The sequence below is a fragment of the Mastigoproctus giganteus genome, chromosome 9, assembly GCF_048544385.1.
Source record: "Mastigoproctus giganteus isolate SK-2022 chromosome 9, ASM4854438v1, whole genome shotgun sequence".
NCBI lineage: Eukaryota > Metazoa > Arthropoda > Arachnida > Uropygi > Thelyphonidae > Mastigoproctus > Mastigoproctus giganteus.
In genome coordinates, this window is record NC_143583.1 from 185,152,871 (window position 1) to 185,173,055 (window position 20,185).

Consider the following 20,185-nt stretch of genomic DNA (forward strand, 5'->3'; position numbering starts at 1 on the left):
TTGAGTCCAAATATCGGAAAACTATTTCATAAATGAATCTTTATTGCAAAAGACACTGTTGCAACGTCCTTACAGGTTAGCGGGAAGGCAACATTTGACAAAATAGCACAAAGTAAAAATAAAATAGTGAGAGAGTAAGATAGCAGGATAAGATAAAAAGGCAAACATTAAGATATCTTGCCTGCATAGTGGTAGTGTCATCATATAAGTGACCTTATATGAAGGCAGACTGTTTTCGCAAAGGCAAATAAATGGAGTAATTTCAAGGGGAAAGGACAAATTTAATGGTTCATATAAGGTCACTGGTTGCGTACAGAACACTTCTTTCCTGTAGACTATTACTTAAATAAATCTGTGGAAGTCGACGTCAAGAGTTTGTTGCAGGTAACATTTGTGTAGAAAGAAATCTTCTGGTGTGTTCAAAGCCCCGCTTGCTGGTCAACTTGAAGGTCAGGTTTTCATCGAAGAGTTCGTTGTGCAATTGTTTCCCAAATATTGGAAGGATTCAGATCATCGATGATTATTTTAATGGCTGTTGCCAGCCGTGCCTTATCAAATTGTTGCATTGCACGAAATTCTGAAAGAATCCGATGTTTGTATGCAATCCACTTCGAAAGCCAAAATTCGACTGCGCAACCTCTACTGATCTGCCTCTACTTTGTAAAGGCAGTAGACTCCAAAAGTTCTACTTAATGTAGGATTGCTGGTTGGAAAATCATATTGGCATACTTAGTGTTATTCAGATCAGAGACATGCGGTAGAGACGGCTTTTCTTGCTATCATACTGTGGACACCTCTGTATCGTGAAAGGTTAACTTTGTATCAAAAACGACCTTCGGATCGATGTGAGAAAAACTTATAGAATGGATGCTCCTAGCATGGCAGGCAAAGCAACACGAATATTAAGGCCTTTTTATGAAGTTATTTAGTATTGAAGGCACTGTGGGATGTCTCTAGCATGAATAGCAGACAATACCGTAATGACGTTGGATGAAGTATGAGGAAAAGGAGGCTGGAAAAGTACATATTTTTCAGGTAAGCAAAGAATGGAGATAGGTCGATATATCTCCCATGATGCGGTAATATTCCTGGCAGAAATTGAGAAGGCCTTTAGTGTTGACCTTGTCAGATCTCAGTAAACGATGGACATTAATTGTTGACTGTCCATTAATGTCATAGTAGTTTTGAGGTGAGTTCTTAGGTAAGAACTGTAGGGAAAAGGTTGGCAACACCAGTCTCTCAGTAATTTTAGTAGACTGGGATGGGTTTGCAGTTGGTTTAGTGTTTGAAATTTGGCAGTTGGTTTAGTGTTTGAAATTTGGCAGTTGGCATGACTTCGTAGGAAAGTGTTATCTGTAGGCCTATATGTCATTAAAAATGCTAAGACCATAAATGATATGAGGCCTGCACATTTGATCATAATTTGTGGTACTGCTCCATGTTGTTGTTAGTTTCAGGCGCATCAATAACTTACGCCATGTGTGCCTTATGTCTGTAAATTGCGTGTTTCTGTGGTCGATTTTCTGTTTGCTGGCGTAAAATCAGAGTTTCCAGGAGGAAAAAAACCATGTTACTCTCTCTTGAGACCGACTAACTGAACGACGTAGTGAAAAAGGACCACAAGAATTCTTCGCATCATTGACTGTATTCGAACTTGGGTCTCTTCCCAAATGGCCCGTCCCGAGAGCTATCCGGGAAGAGAGCCATTCTACCAACTGTGCTGTCCACGAGGGTGCTCCATTTGATGCAGCAATTGTTAGAAACATTGCGTTAATGCTGTTATAAACAGTTTTTTTTTTTCATGAAGTGATGGAGGTTAACACATCTATTTGGTTCTCATCAGAGAGGACTGGAGATAGCGTGGAAGTTTTCCATCTTGTAATGCAGTGTAGTCATGATTGATTTCGTGTACAGAATCCGTGGAAAGGTTATTGAACGATCTGAAATGGGAATTTCCTTCTTCTATCATTGGTGCACTAAGTGTAGGCTTGGCTCTGTTGAAGGTTGCTTTGGCTTGGTAGCTGTGCGTCACATGGATCTTCTGTAAAATTCTTGTTTGCGAGCAAGTGGTTCGTTAAGGTTCAGGGTCCCCTATGTTTTTATTCTTTGTTAGGCGCTTATAGTTCTGGCAGCGGCAGTATTCGCTAGGAAGCTCTAGCAGTTACTTGATTACGCATACCTCATGGCCTTAGTTAATTGGACGCTTAACGCCCCCCTTATTAACATTCCAGGACAAAGGTCAGCTTCTCAAGTTGACCTTTAAATGTTCAACTTGTTGATGGAAGTCAGATGACCAAGGGTTGTTGGTTTGAATTGAAGATCATATCAAGGTAGAAATTCATAACTTCAGTTGAGACTAAAACTAGGTCAAGCTGATTTGGGCCCTGAGTGGAGTGTGGGGGAAATGAGTGATCAGAGGTAGTAGTATCGCTGCCATGCTGCGTGAACTGATGTGTTAGTGGTTCATAAAAAGGGAAGCTTAAAATCGCCACAAACAACGATGGTAGCATTTCTGATGAGTTTGTTTAAATAAACTAGTTTGGTCTCATTTAGGATAATGAGTTAATTACGTGTGTGTGTGTGTAATGGAAATAATATTTCCATTATACATGCAATATATTAATATACTGAAATTTCTTTTCCTCCCAACACCGGATGGAAACGATCAGAGTTCGAATCCGATCAATGACGCGAAGAATTTAAGGGGATGTTTGTCCACAACGTAGCGTGGCTGAGTTTGTCTGTCTCAGACAAGGGTAGCATGTTTTTTTTTTTTTTTTTTTTCCTCCCCCGGAAAAATTGTGCTTTTCCTCCATCAAAAAGCAAAATTTTGTCCAGCAACCAGATGGTTGATGGACGAACTAAGTAAAAGTACAAATTGTGACGCAATTTATAGACATTATTACATACGGCGCAATATGGCCTAAGATGCTGATGCGCCTAAAACAATCAATTAACAATCCTTTTCTAGCATATCAACACCTTTTTTCTTTATTATAATCATATCAGTAATATAATTAATATTATTAATTACTATTAAAATATTCTTAGTTTTCCCACGAATGAAGTAATCCGAAGATTCACTTGACCTCCTCGTAGATATTACAACGGAAAACATCTCTATTAGACCTAATGTATTACAGTGACTGGTAAACAACCGACGCATATTACATTGGACGCAGTAAATGATGCATTTTTTGTAAAACAACAAAGTACAGACGAAGGAAGAAAGTGGGAAGAAACTTCCGGTTGGCATTTGGAAAGTTGGATAGTTCCTGTCAAGTCATATATCACTGAGCCTTTAAGAGAAAGGCTTTCAGATTGCATTCTACCAGTTGTGACATATGGAAGTGAGACACGGACCCGCAGAATGAATCTAAAGGTTGAGAGGCACATCAGAGAAGAATGGAAAGATCAATGAATGGAGCAACCTCGAAGGATAAAAAAAGAAATCGATGAACAGCGAGGGGGAACTGGCATTAAAGATGTTATTGAACGCGTTTAAAAATACAAATGGAGATGAGAGGATATAAAGCAGAAACGAAGGTCAGAAATGGACAGTAGCGATGACGGGGTGGAGATCGACAGTTGGAGTCAAGGTAAGACGATGACCGACCTAAAGGAGTGGTGGGGAATCGAAGTCGCGTGCATCTTTTATTTTTAGATAATCCTAATCCCGAAAGATATTGGACTTAAAATACTGAGTAAGGTGTTTGGGTTGTAGTTTGAGAAGACAGTTGGGTCTGTAAATTGCGATTTTCAGGAAACGCTTGCCAAAGACAGTTGATCCAAAGAGCAGAAACAGAATGTAGTGTGTCACGCTGTCTGCTTTGAATTTTCATTCTGAAAAATTGGCAGATTGATCTTAGAATACGCGTAGTTTACATGGATCATGTCAGTATTATAGTGAAATGTATATCTGCCACTTATCTATAAGTGAAGATTATTAAATAAGATTATATTAAAGGACGAGTTTGGTATAAGATTATTATATATTTTTATACCCCAAATTATTTACTGATCCACATATGTACAATGGCCAGGGCCGTTACTAGCACGGACTGGAAATGCGCTCCCTTTTTTCTAGTTGATAACTGAATCGAAAATATGTAAATTAGATAATCCACTGTCACTGTTCCTTCTTTCCCGTTTCTTAAAAAGAGAATCAAAAATCATGATCACTCTCTTGGGTTCGAGTCTTCATTGCATTGAATTGTTAATATTGGATTTCAGTTTCGATACAAGGGACTCGTTTGGCGTGGGTTCCAATCACGTGGGCAAAGTTGGGTGGATCGGGTCTATTTACAGAAAGACAGTTGAAACGAATGAACAAACACACATTCGTTGTGGTTTCAATAGAAACGTCAGGTCTTGCAGCTGGTGTATAAAATAATATTGTTCTAAAAGTACATCCTAACTCTGCGCGTTTGTTCCGAACAACAGTTCATTCCATTGACTCGAAACAGGAGGTGAATTCGGTCAGGGAAAAAAACATTTAAAAATTAAACGATTTCGTTTATAGCAATCAGAATATTTTGAAAAAACGACAACAAAATGAAAAACCACAAATCTCACATCATCACAGAGCTCGGCATCTTTATATCAGCATTTGAGCAAGAATTCTAATGACCTTTTTCATCCGGAAACAGTGACCAATATCACCACCTGTGGTAAGGTAACAGTTTTCATTTAAGATATTTTCAAAGCTGATGATAGAATCTTTGTAACCAATTGTGGAATGTCTAAAATTGAATGCTTTTCTGGTAGTAAAAGTTGCGCTATTCGAACGTAATGATTAAGATAGTGTGATTTGGTCAGTACCAAATAAATTACTTTTTACCAGGGTTTAAGCTCGTGCTGATACACCACTGGTTCGAGAAATATTTCTGGACACCCATCTATTGCTGGGTTAGTTGGTCACAGCTGAAAGTAGAAATTATACAATAAATATAAACATTTATTTGAGCGTTAGTATCTGTCCCCCTCCCCAAATACCTTTTTTTGTTTGCAATCCAGTAGAAATGCGATCTAACAAGGGATGTTTTAATTCTATCTGCCACTCTGAAACAAATTAGTTAACGTACATTTCTGTACTCGCCAAGCATCACAAATTGTCTTAAGAACACTGTCTCGCTAGCACCCACGGTAGCATATCCCTGAATTAACACATGCAACTCGTTAGGAATATCTGATTCCCTAATAACGTCACGATGACGTCATTTCTTCGATTCATCTGTTCCAACTTGTAGAAGAAATCGTTCACTTTTTTTTTTAGCTTCCAGAGAACCAGCGTGGATGACCACTGGGGACGGCATCTTCTTTACTGCGATCCCCTGTCACAAATTTCGCATTAGGCATTCAGGTAAAGACTCCCGCACGTGGTGTCTGTTGCTCAATAATGTCATACAGTTTTCCATTCGTGACATTCTCTGTAACCTTGGACGTCACTCATGAGCTCAGACTTCAGGTCAGTGTTCCATGCACGTGCTGTCCTTGAAGATTTAAAAATATTACAAAGCAGCAGCAGTGTTTTTTATTAAGTACGAATTGGCTCTGTACTTGTCACAATATCTGTCAATTGTAAATGATGTATAACGATTGTGCTATTGCTTACTTTCTTCCAAAACTGGTTTTATTCTCTTTTTAATTAAATTTTCGTTCCTTTTGTCACTTACGCAGAGCCAGTGCCCTCTGGAGGGCACTCTTTCTATAATTCTTGTCATATCCATTTGTGCTATGCACCCCCCACTCCCCCACTCCCTGAAAAGTTGCTTAATACTCTACGGTTTTCCTCTACAATCGGGTTCCCAGCGTCAATCAACATGCACGTTGCTATAGCAACGTGCATTATCTATTCGATTGTCACTTCCCCGTTTGTCTTGCCCATCTGGCGGATAAACCAAATAGCTAATGGCTCTATGGGACTAGCGGGTCCTTTAGTGATGGCTGCCAAACATTTGTAGGGCTGTGTTCACCGAAGGCCCGAACATCGGTCTATGGAGAATGGCATTCCCAAGGGTCTCTAGAAAGCTGATGATATTGGAATGTAGATGCACCGAAGTTGAACTACGGACGGTGTGTGCGCACAAAGGGAGTTGTTTTCGTGCGTCGTCGAAACCCACCAGGAGTTCGAACAACGAGATTTGAAATACGGGCAGCGGCAGAGGAAAGCGAAGTGTCTCGACGCGGTGCATCTTCACCAAGAAATTGCTTTGAGGAGAAATTTTACTTGTTCCACAGTTTCGTTATCGAGTCGTCTTCGGGAGCAAATCTGTCTCGCGCCAGATTCACTCCCCAGTTTCAAGGGGGTCTCATTACTGTTCGCGTGTTCCTCAAGAGGAGGAAGCTGGCAATTTATCCCCGTCATCTTCTTTCCTTTACGATTCTTGTTTTCCAATAAACTTCGCTTCGGTTTTAGAGTCTGAGCACCATCGTGAGATGTATTTACCACATCTTCCATTTAGGGTGCTTCGCGTTGAAAGCATTAACAACAATGTACGTTATGAGCAGCTCGAAGCAATATTTTAGACACGTGTCCTTCCCTCTTGTTGTAATGCAATTTTGAATTGTGAATTTTTGTCGAATAATAGATGGGTTGGCGTGCATAACGATTGTGGGAAGTAGTTGATCTTGTGTTGTAAGATCGCTTATTAACTTGTCAAATAAATTTCTATCCGTTTCCTCCCCTTTTCTTTATTTCTGAGCACGTTGCCAAGCTGTCTACGAGACAGACATTCAATCTTTCCTTTGGAGAATTTTCCCTGTAGACACAAGTAGGCGTGAAGGAGCAAGCGTCACCTTTTTCACAGGAGCCAGTTGCGAAATGGTGTTTTCGTGCCATCACGGAGTGTCTTATATGAGGAAAGCGTACGAGGGTCATTTAGCATCCGCAAAAGCTTAAACCACAGAGAAATAATCTGTTGCTCTGTAGCTCATATAATCCTGTAAATGATCTGCGTGCATATGGAACTGGAGAATTTCAGAATGCTGATGACTCGCCAATAAAGCCATGCTTATTAAAAGAATAAAAAGAGTGGAAATCATTCTCTCGTACACTGGTGGTTAATTCTACTTGGTGGTTACGCTGTCAACGTTTAAGAAGTAGAAAATTGCTTCTTAGACTTTCTATTAGCGCCTGATGTTCCATTTTCTCCAACCACTGTTACAGAAAGAAACTTGTCACTATTTTGATTCTGAGTAAATCGACGATTTTGTTGGTCAATCAGGGGTGTTAATTACTGGTATGAGTTACTTTCGTGGGTAGCTGAGGATGACAGCTTGAGGATATCAAAGGTTAGCTGGATAGTTACGAAGAAAGAACATGCTGTGTTAGTAAGGTATGGTTAATAATGGAAATAAAGCTTGCCACGATGTTATACCATCGGCTACAAATGCTCTATTGATTCAAATTTTTGTTCAGTTATGCACCTTGCAGTGGATCTTTCCAGATGACAATGTAGCCACATTAGTTGCGGTTTATGGATACGAGGAACACTTCAAGCATCTGCATCTCGATACCAATAAGTATCCGTGGGCTGAACTGGAAAGGCGTGTTCCTTAGCACATATTTTGTCCCTCCCCCATAACTACACGAATTGAATACAGTTTTTCGAATGGTCCAATATTCCTCTTGTTACTTTAAAACATCTTGTGAAGTCCCCATCGATGTCTTGATCGAGTAGTGATTCGAGCCAACGACAGTCCAATATGTGGTTCTAATAAAGTAGCTAGGCAGTGTATAAATGCTTACGATTTAGAATTATATACAGATTTCAAGTTAATATTTGAAAAATCTCTAATCAAATTTTAGAAAGTGCAATGAAGCACTTTTCTGAAAGTTTTCTTTGACAATTTTTGCAACGAGTGTAGCAGATGCTACTGCAAGATAATTCTTTATCTCTGACATGCCTCTTTAGGTTTGACTTCAAGACATTATCCTGTTTCTTATTTATTTTTATTGGGAAGTTAGGCTTAATAAATACTAGCTTTTTTTTTTCAGTAGCGTTTCTAGAATTGCTTATCGTATTTTGTTGAAGTGAAAATTATTTCAGATTTTTTTTCTTTTTTTATCTTTCAGTGGAATCAAAGGACGAGACGCAGAGATTAGCAGCACCTCTCAAATCAGATGATCAGGACTTGAATTGCCCCTTCGCTGAACCGTACGAAGAACAGGTGGACGTCTCGAACTTCGCCAATCCCGTTGATTCTTGTTCCCTCGACAAGAACCCTCCCGAGGAGCAAGAGGATGCACTGAAGCCACGAGAAGTGGAAGAGGGCCATTTTGTGGCGGAAGAGGAGAATGAGGAGCAAGTGGAGGAGGCCCAACTCCCTCGAGCCTCGCCTCACGAGCCTGTGACTACCGAGAACGTTACTTCGGGCAGTGATTGTAGCGGAGTTGGGGAGTCGACAAACATGGCTTCCGCACTGTACGCCGACGATGGACCGTTGGATTTCAGCTGTAAAGTAACTGCTCGTGACGCGGGATCACCTCCAAAGGAACTGACGGACGGGCCCCTGGACTTGTCGGTGCCTCAGAGGAGACCGTCGCCAGAACAATCTCCACGTAAAACGAAGGTCGCACGTTTAGAAAACTCCCATCCTAGCAGTCCTTGGTGTTACCTCTCCCCTCGTAGCGTTCTGATGACCGCCGTCAAAGGGGTTGTCAGCAGAGCCCAACTCAGGAACGGAATGGTAAAAGTCGAAAGCGAAGACCAGACGCTCGCTGGATTTCAGCACACGAGTTCGAAAGACCCGAGCTGCGCGCAGCGGTCCGTAATCAGAAGCACCTCCAAGCATCAGGTTACCATGGAAACGTCAAGTGCTTCTCTGAATAATGTGCTTCCTGTGGAAGAGCGCCGAATGTCGAGGAGCAGTAGCGATAAAGGCAGCCGCTCGTCGGAGTGGCGTCGCCAGCTCAATCAGAATTCCGACGAAGTCAAACATACTTCGAAGTCAAAACGCCATCGAACTTCTTCGGCCAACGTTCCTCAGCCGACATCGCCATCGTGTGTATCTGTGCAGTCTGCTCTGTTGGGATACCCCGGTGACATGCTTAGGGATGCGGTGCCGTTGCCAAGGAAACTCGTACGTGGTCAGGACGTGTGGATAGGACGAGGAGCCGAGCAGACTCGGCAGATCCTCAAGTGCATGTGGTGCGGACAGTCTTTCAAGTCGCTGGACGACATGACGACGCACATGAAACTGACCCAGCATTACACCAACATCATCAGCCAGGAGCAGATCACCTCGTGGAGGGTTCCGGAAGACAAGCTCAGCGCGCAAGCTCACGTGAACGCTGTCTTAACGTGCAAGGTGTGCAATCAGGCGTTCAGCAGCCTCAAAGAGCTTAGCTACCACATAGTGAAAAACTCCCACTACAGGGAGTACAACTCGAAGCCCCCTCTGGCGGGAGAAAGCAAGCGCCACAGTCACAAGGAGAAGAGAAAGAAAGCTCTTTCGGTCAGGAAACTGCTCGAGCTGGAGCGTCTGGAACACATGAAATCGGAGTCGATGGAGCCTTCTCAGAATAACGCAGACCCTCCAGCTGATGGCAAGGTTTCGTGCGAGGAATGTGGCGAGAAGGTGGATGCCAAAGACTTTGTGTCGCACATCAAAAGTTGTTCTCAGGGATCAAAAGTCGGAAACACGGGCTCTACCTCACTCATCGCGCCACCGTCAAAATCGGGAACACAGAACGAAACGAGCAACGTTCCTCCCGTAGAACATCCGGAAATCAAACGAGAGATTCTTTCCCCACACGAAGGAGCCATTCCAGAAAAAAAAAACTCGAAGGGGAGGAAGAGTTCTCAAGTCCCTTCGGTGCTGAACGCCATAGAAAAATTAATAGAAAAGAACTTCAATGCGAGAAGTCGGAAGCCAACGTCTGGCATCCTGCAGAGGTTGGGGATCGAAGAGGAGGTTTGTTTACCTTGGCATCGCAGCTATTTCACGGACCCCCCAACACTGCGCGCTCCTTCGAAGATCACATCTAGGTATCCTAACCAGCGTAGCGTATCATCGGCGGACGGGAGGTCACCAGAGGGTATGGGTGCAACGTGCAGTGGCAGTAACAGCCCGAGTCCCGTCTCCACTCCTTCGACTGTCATCTGCAGCTCTCCGGGAATTGCTACCTCAGTAACCCCCGATACCTCGGCCCCGACTTTGTCCCCTATCACCGCTACATCTCCTCCCTCCCCCGTTCCCAGAGAAACCGGAAGGGAGATGGAATCCATTGGGGATCTTATTAAGACTGAGAATGTGGGGATTAGGCCATCGGGCAGCGAAATGTCGGACAATATCCAAGATGGTTATTCCGGAGTGGTAGGAGAGTTCAAATACGAAGCGGTTACCCCAGCCGGCAGCGATGGAGAGGCAACAGACTGCGAACAAGACAATTTCGCTAGCCCTCCCCAATCTCCGCCAGAACACGCGACTTTCCCAATTGAAAGCAGAAGTTCACCAAAGGAAGAGGACAACACCGACTGCGAGACCTCCGTGGCATCGCCGACAGCTAGTTCGGGTCAGTCTGCATCGGATCCGGTTAATGGAAACCCCCTGCGTGAACTTCAGAAACTCCTGGACAAGACGGAGGCGCACATGTCCCGGACTGTTCTTCCCACAGTGCCACAGTCCCTTCTGGCTTTTGGCTGGCTTCACGAGACCGCGGGGTCCCCACTGAAGTGTGCCTTCTGTGACAATCACTTCACCTGTCCGAGTGCCTACAGACACCATCTCAGTGAGGTGCATTTTCTCGAGCCCGGAGCGGACTCGGCTACGACAAAAAAGTGCAAAGAGAAGTGCAATGGCGATAGTTCCGGAAAGCCGCCACCAGAGGGAGCTGCACAGGAGGAAAGCCCCCACTCGAAGTTTCTAAAATACAGCGAACTAGCTAAGCAACTGTCTAGTAAATATGTATGATAATTCGATGGTTGTGTGTGTGTGTGCGTGCGCGTCTTGTCGTTTCCTGGGGAACTTAATCATAACGTACGGATTCTGCAGTCCAATAAATGGTGACTTGTGGAATATTCATGAGCTTACTGGATCATCTCCCCATCGCGTGCATTTGTTAATAGCTGTACATGTATGATGCAATTGCACCAGATCCCAACGATTTAAAGAAACCCCATTTGCACCCCCTCCCTTCATTAAAACTTCCATGTTAACACGTGTCAGTCTCTTAGTCAAACTCCTACATTCTTCACCGCCCATGTAATTTAGCCATTATTCTCTGCTCGGACAGCGTTTAAATGTCAGGTCATTGATCGATCAATCTGCTGGTTTAAGAAAAGGAATTTTCCATCTAATGTTCGTAACATACAATATTGTTAATCAGTTTCGATGGTCTCTGCTTCAAAATTTCACCAATGAGCCAGAGACATTTTTTAATGATCCTGCCCTATGAACTGTCTCCCTTTTTTGTATTATAAACTTATTGTACATTGGCTTTCGAAGACCCAGTACGCTATGGACCCCAGTGACCTTCGGTTGAACAGTGTGGGTGTGATTTTGTCACTAAACGGACATTAAATAAGAGGTTCCCAATCATTAATTCGTAGACCGGTGTTGGTTCTCGAGTAAATCTATGTCAGTCAGCAAAATAAAAATATTATGGGTTATTCATTTTTCAAAATGGTTTCAACTACTGGATGCTGGTCTCCGAAATTTTCGTTGGGATTTAACCGGTCCGCGAGTTTGATTGTTTGGAAACCACTGTCCAAGCCACATTTATAATTGGAGAATTCGATTTATTTTTCAGAATGTCAGTAATGTTGTATTCGCTGTAATTCCAACCACCGAAGTCCTAGCCGTCGTGGTGAGCACAGTTGGTAGGATCGCCGTCCTCCCCACACCGGGTGGAAAAGACCTGAGTTTGAATCCCGTCGATGACGTGAAGAATTTTTATGGGTCTTTTTCACACTGCTGTGGCTGAGTTAATCGGTCTCAGCGAGGGTAGCAAGTTTTTTCTCCCGGAAACCGGTGTTTTTCGTCCGCTAAACAGAAAATCAACCACAGAACACACAATTTGCAGGCAATATGGCCTTAGTCGCTGATGCTCCTAAAACCCAACAACCGCAGCCCGTTCTGTACAATATAATCAGAAAGTAAGGTCTTCGAAGTTCTAATTTAAAAGCTAAATGTGGTATAGAAATGTAATATTGAACACATACAGAAGAAATCCGGCAATTAAATGAAACTGAATTGAGAAATACCCATCGCATAGATACGTACAAAAATGGAGTATGAGGAGCCATTCGTTTCTTAAGGACTAAAGACAAAAAACCAATCGAAATCCATGGAGAAACTATAGCTGTGTAATCACAGATAATGACATAGCATTATCTGCGAAATTTTTCGAAGTGTCGATTTTTTAAGGAAGGGAGAAGCAGCTTGTGAGAAGAGTGGCCTGCTCGCTCACAGACGTCAGTCACTACTGTTAACGTTGCAGAAATTGGTGGATTCCTAAACTGGAATCCTCTACAGCATCTTCTATATAGTTAAGACTTAGCCCTTCTGATTTCTTCACCTTAAACGACATTTGCAGGAAAATATTTCTTAACTGCTGATATTACATCAACAATAAGAAACGTTTGTTAACAGGGTCCTGACACATTCCTGCAGGAGGATTTTGATCTCAGATACTGGCATGGATGACTGTTCCTGATGATCGTGTTGAGAAATAGACTTTGCACAATTTCCTTCCTTATCTCAACTAACTCTTGAAAACAAAACATTGGACATCTTGTTTTTCTGATTTTTCCTCTTATTTTGTTGTATTGTATGTAATTTTTTTTTATGTGACGTATCAGCTACTTAAATTACAAAACATCAGAAGAAATGCGTATGGTGTTGCAACCACAAATTATTCCACATTTCTCCATCTAATTTGTCAATTTACATTATCAAAATATCTTTCTTACACAATGGTAAACACATCGCTATCACTTTCCACTCTTTCAATTTTTCCCTCCCACTTAATATCCATTAAAATGTTTCTGATCAAATTTCACTAATCTGCTTGATTAATAAACAGATAATCCTGAATATAAAATTAATCGAGAAATAATGAAATATCTAAATTTAGCAGAAGGGCGTAATTGTTGACAAAGATTTAAATTGCAACATGATGCGGCCCTTTACAATTCTGTGTACAAAACTTTTAAAAAATGGATTGATTTATCAATTATCATAAATTTTATCAAATTACTTGCTCATTGAAAGACCTAAATTTTTAGTGTTGCCCGTTCTACATTTACATCCCGCGTAATTCTGGTAGTTCCTGTTTTAAGAATGCCCTCGAACAGAAGGGGGTTTTGTTTGACTTCATCAAATTTTTTATTCACTAACGTACATTCGGAACATGTTTTCTGGATTTGTCTAGTAGAGATCTCATGAATGTGGATCCTGCTCATCTCTGCTGCCATCCCTGTGTGCCATGTTACTGCATCTGGAATTGTCCGTCGCTGTATGGATAACTCAAGAGCATTATACTTTATAAATTTATACTCCATCAGCAATAAAAATAAGATACCCACTTCGTGTCAGTTCCTTCTTGATAACTTGACATTCTTTAAATTCAAATTTCTAATTTCCATAACACCATATGGAAGTTTTACTTTATAGCTGAAGGCAAATTTTTGCACAGCTATCTTACAACTATCTTTTCCAATTAAAATTTATGTCAATATAGTGACTACCTCTCTATAATCTCGTTTGGAGAGGTCTTCGAATCACATCGACCAGAGAAATTTCTGAAGTCCTCTTCAATAGAGGTTGTAGTTAACCGACCTTAGGGAAAAAGAATAGGCTTTTTTGCCTCTGCAAGTTATTCTGGGTGTTGCAGCCGGAACAACATGCAAATTCAACTATAAGCACGCACTTGTGCAGACAACTCAAATAGCCAAGTTCCAGATGCAACCAACAACTGCAAAAGGGTAAGGATGCCATCAGCATTTAGTTTACTCAATCCATTCAAAACCCTAAGCAGCTCAATTACTCTTTATTAATAATAGCCAGGTTTGCAAGAATGTTCAGGTATAACAGAACTTATAGCATCCATGAAATATCAAGAGGAGAATCCTTAAGCGAGATAGTAGGGTAAGAGGCATTAGGAATCCATTATTTTGTGCTGCTTCCTCCACAGGCCTCCGTGTTACACCATGTGCAGTTAGAGGATACCAATGTAGCAAGCTTCGCAGGAGCGTGCTTTCAGTTGACCGTGAAAGTTTCAACTGCGTAGCATCCAGTATTGGACGAATCGGAATTACATGCTACGCTTTCGGTCATTGCAATCTCCTCTACAACGTCTGCAGGAATTGGTTTGCCTTCCCCACCACGGTGTACAGAAAAACCACCAGTCTCTTCATAATTCTGTGCCTTGACAGAATCATATTTCAGTCTTTTCAAGCGGCGCGACCAGTAGGTAAATAATGGCTACTGTTTTGTGACGGTAGAGCTTAACCCACAGAGCTCAACTCACCACGAGACATCGTGCTATATTTCATGGTGAGTTTGTGTCCGATCTGTTCTTGTAGCAATCTCACAAACGTCACTACAGTATGATTTGCATAATAATTATTATTATTTCGCGTTTATTGATCAAACACCCTTGTACGCAAATTTATATAGTAGGGTGGTACACTAACATCCAACAATATTTAATTTCAAAAAATGAACAACCATACACAATTATATATATATATTGTTTAGTTACTTCTAGGAATTAAGTCTTTTGTGCAGTCTGTCATCAATCTTTCAACGGTCTTTTCAGACTCCTTTTAAGTCTTAACCAGTAAATTTACGTTCCTATAAACTCTGACGAATGCTCTATGTACAGCATTGCTAATACAGAGTTTATAGGAACGTATATACATTTTATATCTAACACAGTACATACACATTAATGATTCTGTACATACATTATACAAATCATGTATTTACAATTCAGCAATTCCATATACAACTTATATATTTACACAACTATTAGGGAAGGTATATTTTACCAGTTAATAGCTTACCAATGCTTATTGTTCTTAAAGCAGAAAGTTTCACTTTTACTCAATTCTTTGGTATGTTGTCACTTTGCAGCCGATTCATATTTCGGTAAGTCTATAAGAATCCTGGAAGGTCTCTTTCCGGTATGTTGCATCCTCAGTTTTTCGGCATCTATGCAGAGAGTTGAATATTTTTGCTGCATTTGATGAGAAGAATCTTTGCAGGCTACTGAGATTGTTCAGGACTGGATTATTTACTCCTCTCCAACGCCTAGAATATTATCCAGGGCTGGCGCATCCACTCTGCCTGTGAGCATTTGTGCGAGAGTGTATGTTCCTCATAATTGTCCGCTGCATCCAGGGTGTCGTGTTAAGGTTCGAGTAAAGAATGACCCTTGAGATAGTAAAAGGGTGGCCAGCAACTCTGTTAAGCCATCTCAAGAACCAGTACTCGATCCCAAGGACGGACTTACAATGTGAATCTGGAGCTGAGGACCAGATTTGAGAGGCGTATATTGGAATTGGCAGGACACACTTTAAAATTTACTTGGTCGCTAGCCGAGGATCCCTAATTCTTACCAGTTCTTTTCTAATAGCTCATAAAGCAGCGTATATTTTTGTCTTTATATGGGCGAAGGTGTCTGTAATCCCATTTAAGACCCAGGTGCACTTTTGCCGTTCAGAGATCGAGATGTCATTTTTATTCTGCTTGTAAGTTATGGTCATTTGGGCGGACTTCTGTGCATTAATACGTAGCCCGATGCAATCCAGGTAGCTCTCGAATTCTCGGATTGTGCTATTCGCCATCTGGCAAATATCTTCTGCTGATTCGTGTTCTTTGGACGTGATGAAGAATTTCACATCGTCAGCATACGTTATAAAATTGCAATACCGTGCAAGAAACGTCTCCAGGGCGGCTGCGTAGAGGGTAAGCGAAAGGATTCCTCCTTCCCCGTGGCACTCCTCGCGAGATGGTAAAGCAAGATTGCAGCTTTTGGTGCTTAACAGTAAGTTTTCTTTGTTCAAGCAGGCTGCTTATTATAGTTAACAGATTTCCTCTTAAATTAAAATAATTCCTAAAAATCCCAGTGAGGGCTGGAATTGAGATGTTGTCGTATAGACTGCAGAGATATCCAAAAAAAAAAAAAAAAACCCCAAAAAAATCAATTGTTCTTCTCATTTTAGTGCTTTCTGCACGCGAAAAAGGGTTTCCATTAAGTTTGTTGTTGTTGATCTCCCCGAAATGACTGAGTGCAAATGTGGTGGTCTGTGGCTGAATCAGTGTTGGTTGATGGAGGAAGCAGTGCTTTTTCAAATGCATGCTGAAGATTATGGCCCAAGTTGCTAATGCGCCTAGAACCCAACAACAATTCTTCTGTTGTGCTTCCTTTCTGTCTACCACTTTATCAGGTAATTGAGCGTTTTGATATCCTCGCGCTTCCCGTCCTAGGCAAATGAGAATGAGTCCATATCGTGCCAGGTCACGTGCTACTGTTTAAGAAGAGCTACAGTGTCTCGATAAGGCAAGGGACATCAGTGGCACCATGAAAGACAAACATCGTGGTGCTTCTGCAATGCAAACAGTATCATCCTGGTGATAGTGGAGTTCACCCATGTATCGACGCAGATTGAGTCTGTGGTCTTTAATCAGTGCTTAGTATAGGAAAAAACCAGCAACAGGACACATACGGCTGGAAAAGGTTATTCCACGCTTATTATTATCTTTATTTTCTCCGAAGAGACACCCGCTTGTGGCTCTTGACCAAGGGGTACACATTCAGATATACAAATAAATATAAGTTATACATATTATTATCAGTTTATAATTTATACACTGTCCTATTTTTACATTCCAAGCATAATTTGTAATTTTACAAGAAATTAAATTTTAAGAATGTTCACATCAACACGACTATTTACAGCAAGATAACAAAACATAAACATAACAGGAGTGCCTGCCAGTGAGGAACAAAAACAGTATGATGAGTAGGAATTTGCCATTCTGTTTTCATCTGTGGGGCTTCACTTGCTCGCAGAATTTATAAGTGGAGTAATACGTTCTGAAACGCTTCTATCCTGTACTTATCTGTGCAAAACCCTTCTGGGTCTACTTGGAGATCGTTGTACATCTCAATGGTGTTAGAAGGAAAAAATCGCTGAAGATTTCCCAGCTGCGCGAGCGTGCTACTGAGTGGAGGTGATGGCGTTTTATTCGCCTACCTTTGTGTCATGTAAGGTCGAGTCTCCCGGTCAGCAGTTTCGCGAGCATGAGAATGTTCTTTGTGACGATTACGTAGATCCACGGCGTGACATATAAAATAGCCATTGAGATGGTAAATGACTATGTAGTTATCCTGTTTAACCATCTCATCATCTAGTACTTTAAACCCAGGAAAGCCTTGATGGTAGTGTCCGGGGACCAAATCTGAGATGCGTAGAGAGGGATGACTCATCTTAAAACGTATTGCTTAATAAGGTTGGGGGTTCCTGATACCTACCAGTTCCTGTCTGGAGGTCCACAGTTCTGAATACGTTTTCTTCTTTACATGTCCGAAATGCGATGTGAACTTCAAGTTTTCGTCCCATTTCAGACCAAGGTCAACACGTGTCTGAACGTGTTTAGAAACTTAGATATCTGGCTCCCCAATGCGCACAAAAACCAGCAGGCAAATCTCCGAAACCTTCAACACAGACAGTAGGAATCCATTTTGACTAGCACACGGAGGACAGTGTATATAGTTGTATGGCAATCTGCAAGCCTTTCGTAAGTGAGTGGAACAAATTCAGTTTTCAGCGGTCAGTAATGGTCGGTGAAGCACTGGAAAAGAGCAGCAGTTAGGGACTTACGAAAGTGGGAAGGAAGTCACAAGAATCGATGGAGTCCAGATGCACCTTGGCCTTTACGCACGCCGCTACGCCTTATTCTCTTACAGGAAATATTCTATGGTCTTCTTGTTTCGGAGGGCACTGACGCTAGGAGAGTGTATTTGGTCATTCTAATGAACCACGTTCATCCCATATTCTAAACGTCAATGTCACAGCGCGAATCGTGCACGAATAGTATTGTCAGCACCCCAACTATAGGCACCATCTACAGTAGTCCCACCTATTCGTGAGCAGGAATGGTATAACATCAGCAGGGATAGTGTAGAATCCCTCGTAACATCTCATGATTTAACATCACCAGGGAGAATGGAATTACATCGCCACTAACGGTGAATCTGCTTGCTATCAGGTAGGTTCTCTAATATTTTGGTGGAGCTGTACGTGCGCTTATAAGCGAAAAAGCGGTGTTTAAATTTAATCAAACTTGAGGACAAGGATCAGGATGCGTAGGAATAAGTTTTAGACACTTTCCATGTGAGAGATCCCTACTATGTACATAAAAAAAAAAAACTGTTTTAATTAAGTTTGAGAAGTAAAATTGTGGGAAGATTTTATAGCCCCAATAAGTAGAATAAATCAGCTTCTTTCAGGATTTCTGTACTGAAATCCGTCTTCAGTCCTGGATTTTGTTACTTAGTGCGGTACCGGATCAGGAAATCTTCTAGGGAAAGGAGATCACAGGACTTTGAGTGAAAGTCCTATGTTTTAGGACTTTCACTCAAAAAGGCACAAAACTCAAGCCTGAAGACGAACCTCAATATGGAAATCCGAAAAGACATTTCAGAATTTCACATCGAGAATGTTTAGCTCTAATTTGAATACTTATAAACTAACTAAATATTCTTACTTTTTTTTTTTCTTTCTGTTTCAAATCTGTGCTCCGCTTTAACAAGATTTTCTCATGATCCTTGCTGAACACCCGACCTTGTTTTCACCACATAATCAGCTGGATATTTTAAGTATTTACTGTGGGTTACGGAAACTATGATCGGGATACTAAGCAGCAGCACACACTCCAAAGAGAGAAAAGATCCTTCAGATTTTACTACTGTGTGGTTCAGCTTTAAAATTCTTCGAGGTTTTCGACTTGCATCCGTGTGGATCCATGTTAAAAGAATCGTTCTTTCTACTGAACAATTGAAGTTCATCATACACGTGAAGAAGGTGCTAAAGTGTCAACTTTAAGAGAACATGAGTAGTGTGTGTAAATAAATTTACTTTTCTTTACGTTACGAATTTTCTTTAATTTTGCAAACTGCCAGTTTTCGAAACTTTACTACCTATCCCGGATAACGCGAGGCTACTGTATTTTAAACCATTACAATCAAAATTTGAATGAATCTGTCCATTGAAGACGCATAAAGCAAGGTGCAATATTTAAATTCAGCCCATCCTTAGCATTCCCATAACTTATAATTATGAGCCATATTCATACCTACTCATCAAAATGGTTTGGGATGAAAAGAATTGATTTGCTAGGTTTAACAACATTACATGTTATTAAATCTAGGCAGCGCTCTTAACGTGAATCCACTGTATTTTTATGACGCCCTAGTGGACGAAAAACCTTTGAAATACAAGGAAGACCTTATCCACAACGTTCAGGACTCGGAAGTCACTTGGATTTTCGAATGTCTGCACCAGGCAATGTCCAATTAATGTAGGTTATGTTGCCAAAGTCGAGCGGCTGCGATGAGTAGAACTGGATAAATACATCCATCATCAAGCGATATTCGCTTTATATTCCAAAAAAAAAAGCTTTGCAGTGCTCCTCGTATCTGCTAATAAGCGTGATTATTGAGAATATTAATTGAATTCCACGCAATTTGTTAAAATAATTGATTGTCCAGAATCAATTGAATAATTGATTCTGAGCGCTGGAAAAGGACACCTAAAATAAATTTTGCCTCCATCTAAAATAAATTTAGGCTTTTGGTGAAAGTTTTCCGTTCCCAGCCACGTGGAGGCGGGTCTCTAAAATCTTCAACTTTAAACAGTTCACTTTTGTCCGTCTCTAAAATTATGTATGTCTAAAATCATATATACTCCCTGTACAATATTTACACACTATGTACACTATTTGCAAAATAATTAACTGTGTATCGTAGAACTCGCATATATAAAATTACTAAAATCTTCTCAACAATATAATTTTCTTTAGTTTCAAAAAAGCGCCGCAGCTCCAGGGGGGGGGAAGAGAGAGAGAGAGAGAGAGAGAGAGAGAGAGAGAGAGAGAATTCTAATACTGTTTCAACTTATTTCTTGGAAAATTACATCTTTGGCACTCCAAAATAATGTGCTCTGTTTCT

General features: G+C 41.2%; 1 protein-coding gene across 1 annotated transcript in view; it reads left to right on the plus strand.

The window, feature by feature from the left end:
* LOC150080939 (protein tiptop-like) overlaps positions 1–11,166 on the plus strand; it is a 134,641-nt gene extending 123,475 nt beyond the window's left edge. The window contains exon 2 of the mRNA XM_090381021.1: positions 8,078–11,166. Coding sequence (XP_090237147.1) covers positions 8,078–10,917 — 2,840 coding nt within the window. The 3' untranslated portion in view covers positions 10,918–11,166. The remainder of the gene's footprint in view (positions 1–8,077) is intronic.
* The last annotated feature ends 9,019 nt before the right edge of the window (positions 11,167–20,185 follow it).